This window comes from Dendrobium catenatum, unplaced genomic scaffold, assembly GCF_001605985.2.
Source record: "Dendrobium catenatum unplaced genomic scaffold, ASM160598v2 fragScaff_scaffold_421, whole genome shotgun sequence".
Taxonomy (NCBI): Eukaryota; Viridiplantae; Streptophyta; class Magnoliopsida; order Asparagales; family Orchidaceae; genus Dendrobium; species Dendrobium catenatum.
Window position 1 is genome coordinate 637123 of NW_021318883.1, and position 11120 is coordinate 648242.

The window sequence follows — 11120 nt, forward strand, 5'->3', positions numbered from 1 at the left end:
CGTAGTTGGCAACCACTATTCGATATCTGCGTTGATGACCATCATCAACAATTGTCACCATCTTCAGACTCCTGATAAGATTTAACTCTTGGGTATTAGCTATTCGCTTATGGACATTAGACTTTGGTAATTTCTATAAGGGAAATCAAGCCTTATTGTTAGATATTAACCGTCTATTTCTGAATACTTGATTTCTATAATCTTTACTGAAAAATTTAACCCAATTTCTTCAATTATGAGAAATAAAGGATTCTTACATCTTCTATTTATAATGGATTTTTTAATTGGGCTAGACCCTGTGATTTTTTTCCTTCTTCGCTTTTCGCATAAAAAAAATTTCAAAGTTTTACAACTTTTCTCTGTGCTTGTTGAATTTTTTATCTAAAGTTAACCGACATAAATTTTCTAGCATTGAACAATTCATATAAATCTAACCATTATTATATAATTTTACATTTTGTTTTGATTTTTTTTCCTCAATGAAATATCAATATCTTTGATCCTTTTTTGCAATGTTATTACTTTCTTATTAAATAATTTTTTTTTGTGTTTAATAAAATTGATTGGAGCCCCACTTTTAAAAAAAATAAAGATGACTACTTGCATTAGTTGCCATTTAATTTACTTGATAAATTTTATAATTTTATTGCTAAAAATTCAAGATTGATTTTTTTTGGGTTGTTGAAATATTTAATTTCAATTATTAATTTATTAATGATTAAAATATAAACTTTTGATCAGAGATCCAAAAAAATCTACAACTCTTCCCCAATGATTTTTTTTTTGGGGAATTTTCCCCAATGAATTTAAAATTTATTCGCTTCTATTATCCTTACTCTGAAAATTTTAAAAATTTATCCGTTTATCTTGTAGAACAGAGCAGGACACTTCAGCAAGGAAGATGGCAAACCATGGCAATTTAAAAAAGGATGACATAGGTCTACGAACTGGCCGTATAGAATGTCGAGAATTATGCAAATATATTACTTCAATAAATGGCCTTAGGGCCAGCTAGTTTTGGCCCATCTACTACCTTTAATGGCTACCCCTAACCTAAAAAAAGCAAATTTGAACTTCTCCGGATAACTATGGCATAGGTCTCTTCATTATTGTTAGCTACAGCTACGGCTATCTGTGATGAAATTACTCCTATTTGATAAGAACAAGGTGGCTATTAGTCCTTAAACTACACTCCACTGCGCTGCTTCTTCCCTTCTCCCTTGCCTCGCTTTGTGGAATCCATGTCAGAGATTAAATGGTGGCAGAATCATAAACCAAATCAGTCTCTTGCTTCCTTCCTCTGCTTGTAAGTATTGAATGCGATCCAGCTATTTGTTTGAATCTTGAGTACTTTCGGTTGTCTTTAGGGTTTTGCAAGATGAGTTCTTTTTGATGTTGGGGTAGGTTAATTTTTCCTCTTGCGTTCTTTAAGAAGACGTGGCTTCTTTTCGAACCGTCGAATGGTCTATATGCTTTTCTGGTTTCTTTGATTTGGAGTTGCTGCCGATTAGTTAGGGTTTTCATCTGATGTTTTTGTCAATTTCTTGCTTTCTTTGATCACCTTTTTCTCGGTAGGTAGGTGACGATGCATTTCCTTATTTTCTTGACTTTTCTTATGGCCCTGCGATTGTGAAATGTTTCTTTTTTTTCCCTTCAGATTCTCTTTTATTTTCATTTAATTTTATGCTTTTCGTGTTTCTTTCACGTCTTCACGAATTGCTTTTATTTTTGTCTGTGATGGGAAAGGAGAAAGGTAAATAAGATTTTTTAAGGATACGCATGGGTGTTTGCGGGATAGGGACAAGAGGCCAAATCGTAAAACAAAGAAAGTGATAGCTAGTAAACGAACCGAAAGTAGTGATAAAAGGAATTTTAGGTTTGTGGAAACAACTTGTAAGGGTTGCTTTCATGGAGTGGAACTTGAAGATGCCTCCTTGGGATTTGGCAGAGTCGCATCAAGAGACCGAAACACGTTTCTTCTCCTTAATCGGATCAAGCAGTGAGTCTCAACAACAAAGCGGAAGAATTGATTGCTCGGTTGATTTGAAACTTGGGGAATTAGGAGATTTCGGATTATCAAAGCAGTGGAAAGATGGAACCTTGAGGGCCTCAGCTTCCATGGTGACTTCCTCTGGTGCATCAAGGAGGGCTCGGGTTCCAAGCAGTACTGGTCATATTGCTACTTGCTCTGTGGATGGCTGCGTTGCTGACCTTAGCAAGTGCAGGGAATATCACAAGCGGCACAAGGTGTGCGAGGCTCACTCTAAGACTCCAATTGTGGTGGTCGCAGGGCGAGAACAACGCTTCTGTCAGCAGTGCAGCAGGTAAAATGCTTAGCTTGGCCATGTCAGTTTGGCAAGAGTTACATTATTTTTGATAGCTTAACATTCCCTTATATGGTTTGATCTACTTTTCTCTTAATTGCTAGCAAAAACAATTTACAGTTAGTAAAAGTACATATGCTGTTGTTTGTGACATTAGGCAATTCACTTGGTCCTTGTGCTATCTCTTTTCTTTGAATCACAGCATTCAATAATGGTATTCATTGAAATTTTGCTAGTTAAGTTTTTTAGTTCATTTCCTTCTTAGATTCATTTTTTTCCTTAAGCCAGCCAACTGAACTTATTCAAGTCTAATTTGGGTAGTGGAAGCCTAAGTAAGATTATTCTGTAATTTTAATAAACATAAATGTGATGGAATATACTTACGAAGAAATCTTGATTATATTAATTGTCAAGTAAGCAAACTTGTAATCTTTTTCATGAATTCTTAAGGATCTACAGTATGTTTTGTGGTCTTTCGTTTACTATATACTTCTTTGAAATTACATTGACATTGTGAATATTCCTTATAACTTTTTGAAGTTAAAACCTTAAATAACTTCCATTAAGCTGTCATTCTATTTGCTCGTTGAGATTTGCTGGTTATGGGTCGCTAGTAGTACCCACACCCAAGCAGCTTAATATTTAAATTTTAAGTAGACTTAATGGGTAACATTTCCCCTGATAAGGAGATAAAAAGGAAACCAAGTGACACTATTACTGTATTTACAGAGTCCTGAATTTCAACTATAAGGTGTGATGGGATGATTTAGAAATTGGATCTCCTATGTATGTGATATGCTTCTTGATCCATATCAAGAAGGGAAAGGCACCTTTCGAGTAGGTGTAGACTCCAAGAAAAGATGGGAAAGAGGGAGAGACTAGAGATGGAGAAACCAGAAATTATTTTATTCCATAAGTTTTTCATTACAATGAGAGAGGTATTTATAATTCTTAGGTAGACCAAAATGTCACTAAAGAACCGCCCTACCTAAAACAAGTAAAACAAAGACTAGCCTAGTGCTTTACATATTTGTAAACCAATTGCTTTAACTTTATATCACCGAAAGATATTGTTGATGTATAATACTCCAATTACCATGGAAAACAACATTGTCCTCAAGGTTGAGAGAATTAAAAGATGAAGAGAAGGCTGCAAAATTTTCTCATGCAGCATCATCCGATATTTTATTTTCCCTTTCAATAAAGCTTGGCTACAAAGTTGTAAAAAGTAGGAGGAAAAAAAAAAAAAAAAAACAGAAGGAGAAATTATGAGTTCATGAATAGTTTCATGAACATTTTTTTAGATGGATCCTAACTTGTTAAGAGGCAAAACGAAAATGAAGTGTGGAAAAAAAATTCTTTGTAATTCATTTAAAAATTAATTTACTATTGGAATAGGAAATATTTCTTGAATGAGGAGTATTTTAAGGACTCTACAATTAATGCAAAAATGTCAAGTACCATGCAGTTTATGAACAAGTAATATTGAAATAGAAAAAGAGCTTGAAATATGAATAGCATCTTTATGAAAAATGTGGAGAATGATAAGGATTGATTTTAACTGGTTGAGATAAGAATGGAAGATGAATACGATGGGCAATGGTTGGAGAAGGTGGTGGTTGTGGAGAAGGGATTTGTTCGGAGGAACCAAGGATGCCGTCATGCCGGTGGAAGAGGAAGGATCTCGATGAAGTAGAGGAGGTAGGCAGTTAATGAACAAACTATCAAGTTTCTTATCAATAGAATGCATGAAAGTATGGACATGTTGAAGTGATGAGCCAATTGAGGCAGTTTGAACATTCACTTGTTGTAGGGATTTTTCTATTTCACAGAAATATATTTTTTGATTGGTTTATAAGGTTCGGATAGTATTGCCTAAATCAGTGTTTTTAATGATGGGTTATAGTGTGGGAAAACTGGAAAAGAAAAACAAGAAGTGGTTCTTCATAATATGGGTGGTACAAGGATATGCAGTTAGCAGCATTGCTTTCAGTGAAAATGAATTCTTGATGCAGCAGATTTTGGACTAGATGTGGCTGCTGGCAGCTGTTCTTGAAGTCTAGAGAAGAGGCGGCTGTGTGTACTGGTTCTTGCGGCTGATTTCTGCGGAGGAGGGCTGCGGCTAAAGGCTGGCCCATTGAGTGGAGAAGGACAGCTGCTGTTGCAGTTGGAGGACCTGCTGGTCTTGAATCTGCTGTTGTAAACGGCAAATCGGGCAGTTGAAGGGGTTACTCTTCTTGAAACCAGTGGGGCAACCGATGGCTGATTTGATACCAGGGTGTTTACCTAAAAAAAATGTACATCAAACTTGAAGATGAAGGGTTGCTACAACTTCTTTCAAGGGTCCAAGAGCTTTTGAGTTTTGATGGCTGGATCAAATTCTGCTACATCAATTAGCCTTTCTCTCTCTTTCTCTCTCTCTCTCTTCTCAATTTGGGCTCTCAAGACTTTCCACAAAATATAAAGCCCAACACTTAGATTAAGTTAAGGCATTTCCGGATGGTTCTGGAATTTCAAACTGTCCCCTACTATTCTTCCTTTGGAAGGAATTCTTGGCACCGAAGAGCTGCATGCAGAATTCTTGCGCACTGAAAGGCAGGCTGATTGGAGGTTGCGGCTGACCGGAAGAAGATGCTGGCTGACTGGGGGCTGTGGACAGCGGCAGAGGTGGGCTTACTAGAAGAAGGTGTGGGCTAACTGGAAAGCTGCGGCTGAGTTGAGCAGGAAAGCTGATGGGCAGGAAAGAGGAGAGGGAAGGTGAGGGCATTCTCAACGAGACCACCATTGATATGTCTCTTGATCTATATCAAGAAGGGAAAGGAACCTTCGAGTAAATGTAGACTCCAAGAGAAGAAGAGGGGAAAGCGGAGAGACTACAGAGGAAGAAATAAGAAATTATTTCATTCCATAAGTCTTTCATTTAATACTTAGGCATATCAAAATGTCACTAAAGAACTAGTCTACCTAAAATAAGTAAAACAAAGAATAGACTAGTGCTTTACATATTTATAGACCAATTGCTTAAATTTTATGTTGCCCAAAGATATTACTGATTATAACAGTATGTAATTAATGCTTTAGTTTTTTTGGCCTTTTGTTCTACCAAATGCCCAAATTTAAATCCTAACTTCCAGTTTCACTTGTGTATTTAGTTGCGAGGGCGGGAAACTAGAATGCCTAGTAACACTAGATGTTGAAATATCACTTGAAAGTTGGACAAAAAATTACAAATTTAGTGGGTGAAAATTGTATTGCATGTGCAGCAGCACATGATTACTACGAAATATAATGGAAGACTGAAATTTCTACAAAAGGGATGTGTCAGCTAGTAAACTATATGTATGAGCTCTTCTAGACTGTAATATAGTCGGTCAATAATAACTGAAAGGCTGAAATTGTACCATATTCCTCGTGTTTTTTGTTCTATTTTTTAGCCATCCATGAAGTAGATTGCAATCTAGAGATTTTACCAAGCTCTGTTGTTTTTTTTAGAGGAAAAGGAGCTTATATTTGTTTCTTCATGATGTATTAAGCTATCACTTGATGGTCAAACAACCATTTATAACCGTTACTGGATAGATTTATTTCATCATCCTAAAACTTAGTTGAAGTATCTTTATTTGGAAGAGAAGGTCTGCAGTAATGAAATGTTATCTTCGTCACATATGGTAACTGAAGTAGAGGTTTAATCAGTGGAAGCTTTCTGCATCTATGCTCTATTCTTTGAAAAAGATAGAAATAAAGAATGAACTGAAACCATGAGATTCTTTTAAGACAGATTTGTGTACACTTGTTAACATTACGAAGTTTTGACATTAAGCCAACTAGATCTTCCAAAAAATGCCATCAACTATTGATGATCTTCCTCATTTCTAAGTTCTTAGAAATTATTATGTTCAATGTGGCATTGTGTAAGTTAAGTGTTGCAGAGATGAGGATGCTTAGGTGAATGAATGGCTTTACCTATAGAAATATGATACAAAAGGAGCATATACGTGAAAAGGTTGGAGTAGCGCCAGCAAAAGATAAGATTAGAGAGAGCCGCCGCCTTAGATGGTTTGGTCACATAAAACAACAGCCTTCCAATGACCCAGTTAGGAAAGTAGAGGTATTAGATTTGACTTATGTTAATAAAGGTAGAGGTAGACCTAAAAATACTTGATTAAAAAATTTTAGAAATGATATTTCTTTATTAGATTTAAATGAGAATTTTACTTTTAACAAGACACAATGGAGAAAAAAGATTCATGTAGCCGACCCCACGTAGTGGGACAAATGCTTGATGTTGTTGTTGTAATGTGTTTGTCAGTTGGGCTAGTTGGTCAACTTTAATCATAAGCTAATTATTTTCATTCAGATTCCACTCTTTGTCAGAGTTTGATGAAGGGAAGCGAAGTTGCAGGAAGCGCCTTGATGGGCACAACAGGCGCAGAAGGAAGCCCCAGCTGGATACTCTAAACCCAGGAAACTTACTCTCCAACCACCAAGGTTTCCTTCTCTACATGACTACTTGATTTCTATTACAGTTAACCTTCTTAAACCAGTTATCTTTAACAATCAGGGACCGGATACTCTTCACACCTGCAAATAAGCCCCTCTACCATGCCTGATCCTAACTGGATCAACTTCTCAGCAAAATCTGAGCACGGAGCTCTCCACTCTCACTGCCTCCCTTTGCAGTTTCCCTTCCTGCAGCAGAGTGAAGCAGGCCTTGGCTCTGATCGTGCTTTCTCTCTTCTGTCATCTTCTGCCCAATCTTCACAAATCCATCTAAGTCCAATGGCGTACAGTGCCGATAAGATCTCCACTGAACAACCTTTGCAGCAATGTAGCAGTGCAGAACTGTATCCTTGCTTTCATTCTCCTACTTGTGCATCAATGGCAGGGATGCCATGCGTTCAAACGGAGGATGAGAATGTGGGAAGCAACCTGGTATCGGAAGCTAATGGTACCAATCTCCATTGCCAAGGTATGTTCCAGGGTAGCAGTAAGGTTTTGTTAGAAGGAACATCTGAAACTCCTCCCAACCCCTGGCAATGGTAAATCCTTTTTTCTTTTAATTATTATTATTAACTGTAGGAATCCAAACAGGTGTTCTGACCATTAATCAGTTCAGATGTTTCTTTTTATGGGAGTATTAGTTTAAGCTGTATGATTGTAGTTTTTTGGTTTGTAGAATCTATAAAATTTAAAAAGTGGCATATGATTTTATTAATTTATGATTTTAATCCTTTGATTTTATTAAATAATCTTAAATATTTTGTGGAATCCAATATTGAAGCATTATAGTTGATTTGAAGGGGTGTATGATATTATAAATTTATAATAAAAAATTAAAGTTATTTTTATGAGTGTGTTTTAAGCAGATAATGTGTATATTTGATATAGAGTTATATGAATATTAAATAAATGTTCTGAATGATGAATTTTAGGTAAACTTTTTTTTATAAATATTTATTTGGGGTTTTTTTAATATAATTTTTTTTTTATGAATTTTTAAAATTCATGAGATTACTTTGAAGTGATGAATTGAACTCAGAAACTTTTTTAAATATTTTGTTATTATTTAATTCTCTTAGAAACGAAATATAATGTGTATTAGGTTTTATTTTAATACGATTTGTAGCAAAATTCTGGAATGATAATGTAGTACAATTTGTATTAAGACGAGTATGAATGTTTTTGAATTTGTCTTAAAGTTAATATGTATATGATAAAATTAATATTGATATGTCATAAAAAAACTAAAAAAGCATCACGAGAGGCCACAAATTTTGGAGAAATTATTCTGTGTGGAATCCGAACGTTTTCGGATGCTGCGTATTTACTGTTTATTTGTTGCGTATTTTTTTATACAAAATTTTTTTTGCCAAAAAATAACAAATAAATAATACTCACTAAATACTCATTAAATACACAAAAAATACGCAAAAATACGTAGAAAATATTAAATACACAAAAAATACGCAACAAATAAGCAGTAGATACGCAGCATCCGAACCTATCTCTGCGTTCGGACTGCGTACAGAATAATTTCTCCAAATTTTGAGGCAAGAATGAACTAGAAATTTTCAAATATTAATTTGTGATTAACAAACTTAGGCAAATTGAATCTCTCGAATAGGCTAATATAATGATATTAAAATCAATTCAATCTGAATCTAAATGATATTCAAATATGTCATATTTATAGTTGAATTGAACGACGAGATGATTCCAATGAGCTCAAAATCGTTATATTATCTGATACCTTTTGTAAAATATAGTTTTAGAAACATTGGTTAAGGGAATGAAGTTTTTTAATGGAGAAGTAAATATTAAAAAGATTTTCCAAACAGTAGAAAAATGAAGTCTCTAAAAAGCATTTCTATAGAAGCGTCCTATTTAATTAGCGGCCAAAAAATAATTTTGCTGTTTCTAAATAGAAAAAGGAAAAAAAACCCCTTTCAAACGGGCCTAAGACACTTGAATGCTCGATAAACAATATATAATTGAGGGAGTTGATATTGACTGTCCATTGAAATACTACCAACATCCCTTGCTCTTTTACTTATTTATTATTTATGTCACTAAAAAAAATTCATAAATAAACCTCTCATTCTTCACAAAGAAGAGAGGAGAAAGAGATGAAAAACTAAGGATCTTTCTTGCATTTTCAAGTTTGCACCTCTCGACCACCTATTCTTGCCTGCTCGACTTTCAACCGGTTGTCGACCACTGCTGGGGTTCCTTCTAGCCATCATCATTAATTAAGGTCTTTCTGACCACCATCGCTTATTTATCATCCTTCTGACTACTGTCGTTCGCCGACTGCGATCACTCCGACCACCATCGCTCGATGATTAAGATCCTTTTGATCAATATCACATGCTGACTATGGTCCCTTCAACCTCCATCACGCCCTAACTACGGTCCTTCTCACCATCATTGCCCGTAGATTATGGTCCTTTTGACCACCATCGCCCGTCGATTACGGGGCCTACGATCATGTTTGCCTGTTGACTACAATCCTATTGACCAAAAAGACACGTCAACACTCTTTTAAGATAATTACCAAGTAACGAGCAATATAGAATGTGTATTTGTTACATTAAGCCAACACCCTCCTCCGAGGAGGGATATTATTTGTAATCGACCATCAACACTAGCTGAATTATTTTTAACTAGGCCAAGCCCCGTGGGTTATCATCTTTTTAGGTTTTTTCACGTAAAAAATTTGTTGTCTTTTATGACTATTGCACCTCTCTCGATTATCTGTATGTGTGTTGGATATTCGTACAATGTTTGGAAACTAAACTCTATATCTCTCTACCGCCACAAATGTTCGAGGCAACAAATTTGTATATGATATTATAAATTTTGCTAATTTTAATATAAATTTAAATCCATTTAAATTTTTAATAAAGTGAATATATTAGAATATTTTTATTTAATTTTTTTCTTTTTTTAGGCATTATGTATTTGATAAATTTTATTCATTATATTTTTACATCTTATTTATTTTTTAGTTTCTAATTTTTTGCAATTAAAATCCAAATATTTTTATACTCCAAATACCTCAGGTAAATAAATATAATAGATAATAGATTCGAATAATAAGGTTTTGTAAATAAAATAGATAGCAATAATATGAAAGTTTTTTTTTTTTCATTTTTTAAAGTAAAAATTTCAATTTAATACTAATTAAGTCACAAGCCTTCTTTCAAAATGATATAAATGAAGAAAATAAAAAGATCCAATTTTTTCTTTCAAGTCCAAAGTAGATATTTGAATTTTGTGCAATCTTTCAACACTCGAAGTACAAGAGCTAAGGATTTTGTTATATTCAAGTTCTATGTAGAGGACTATGATTTTGTATAGAATATAGGCACTTATTTTGATAATAAGTGCCTATATAATTGTCAATAATTGTCAATAATTGTCAATAATCTTACTGTTTCTAAGTTTAGATTGACATTTGCCAAAGTTTATTCTTCCATATATTGTATCTATTCAATTAAATGTGTCCAATTATTTTTTATAACAAGTAATGCATGATGCCAAAGTTTATTCTTATAATATTAGTCAGTGTTAATTATATTTCTAAATGTAAATACTTAATCTTGAAGTTTTGTACTGACATTTTTTGTCTTTTAGAATGTAGGATATGTTTTGATCTTCTAAATGATCTAATTGCTTAAACACTCCATTATGTCATAATTAAGAAAGTTGTTATAATTTATCTCCCTATTAAGGAGTAGAAGCCGAGTTGAATGGCACCATCTACATATCTCCTTCTCTCCTAATTCCTCACTCTCCACTTCCATGATCATCTACTTTGCCTTTATATTTCTACTCTATGGCTTTTGTAGTCAAGAAAATATCATAAGATTTCAACAATTTTGAGTGCACTCACAACCTACAATCACGCTGATTTTGATGAAGATATTGCCTTTGGGATATATGACATCCCAAGATCTAATTAGAAGAAATGCATTTTTTTATCTTCTATTTAATTTATCAGAGCCTCTATAATTGACTAGTATAATCAAGTCCAACGGAAACTACTATAAATCATATACAATAGTTTACAATTATATATTCATTTCATAAAATTCATATACAATAATTCAAAATTTGATTTACAATGTCAATCTATCATTAAACACTCATGATTATAAAATAATAAAATTAAAAATATAGAAAACGAAAATAAACTTAGAAATCATGACATTAACCAACCACACACTCTCTTGGGTCCCCTCTCTTACATAAAATCAATAAAAAATATATAATAAGCTTAAAAAGGCAAAAAAA

The 11120-nt window shown here is 33.9% G+C and overlaps 1 protein-coding gene across 3 annotated transcripts; it reads left to right on the plus strand.

Annotated features, from left to right (window-relative positions):
• The first annotated feature begins 971 nt into the window (after window positions 1–971).
• Window positions 972–7384, plus strand: LOC110110365 (putative squamosa promoter-binding-like protein 19). Of its 3 annotated transcripts, none has more exons than XM_028694252.1 (4): window positions 972–1306; window positions 1877–2324; window positions 6682–6812; window positions 6886–7384. In XM_028694252.1, the coding sequence occupies exons 2-4, from the start codon at window positions 1909–1911 to the stop codon at window positions 7365–7367; spliced, it is 1029 nt and encodes a 342-aa protein (XP_028550085.1). In that variant the 5' UTR covers window positions 972–1306; window positions 1877–1908; the 3' UTR covers window positions 7368–7384. The 3 variants fall into 3 exon arrangements, with proteins under 3 accessions (XP_028550085.1, XP_020697457.1, XP_020697466.1); XM_020841798.2 differs by having other exon boundaries at window positions 973–1306; window positions 1747–2324; XM_020841807.2 differs by having other exon boundaries at window positions 976–1306; window positions 1949–2324.
• Window positions 7385–11120: the final 3736 nt, after the last annotated feature.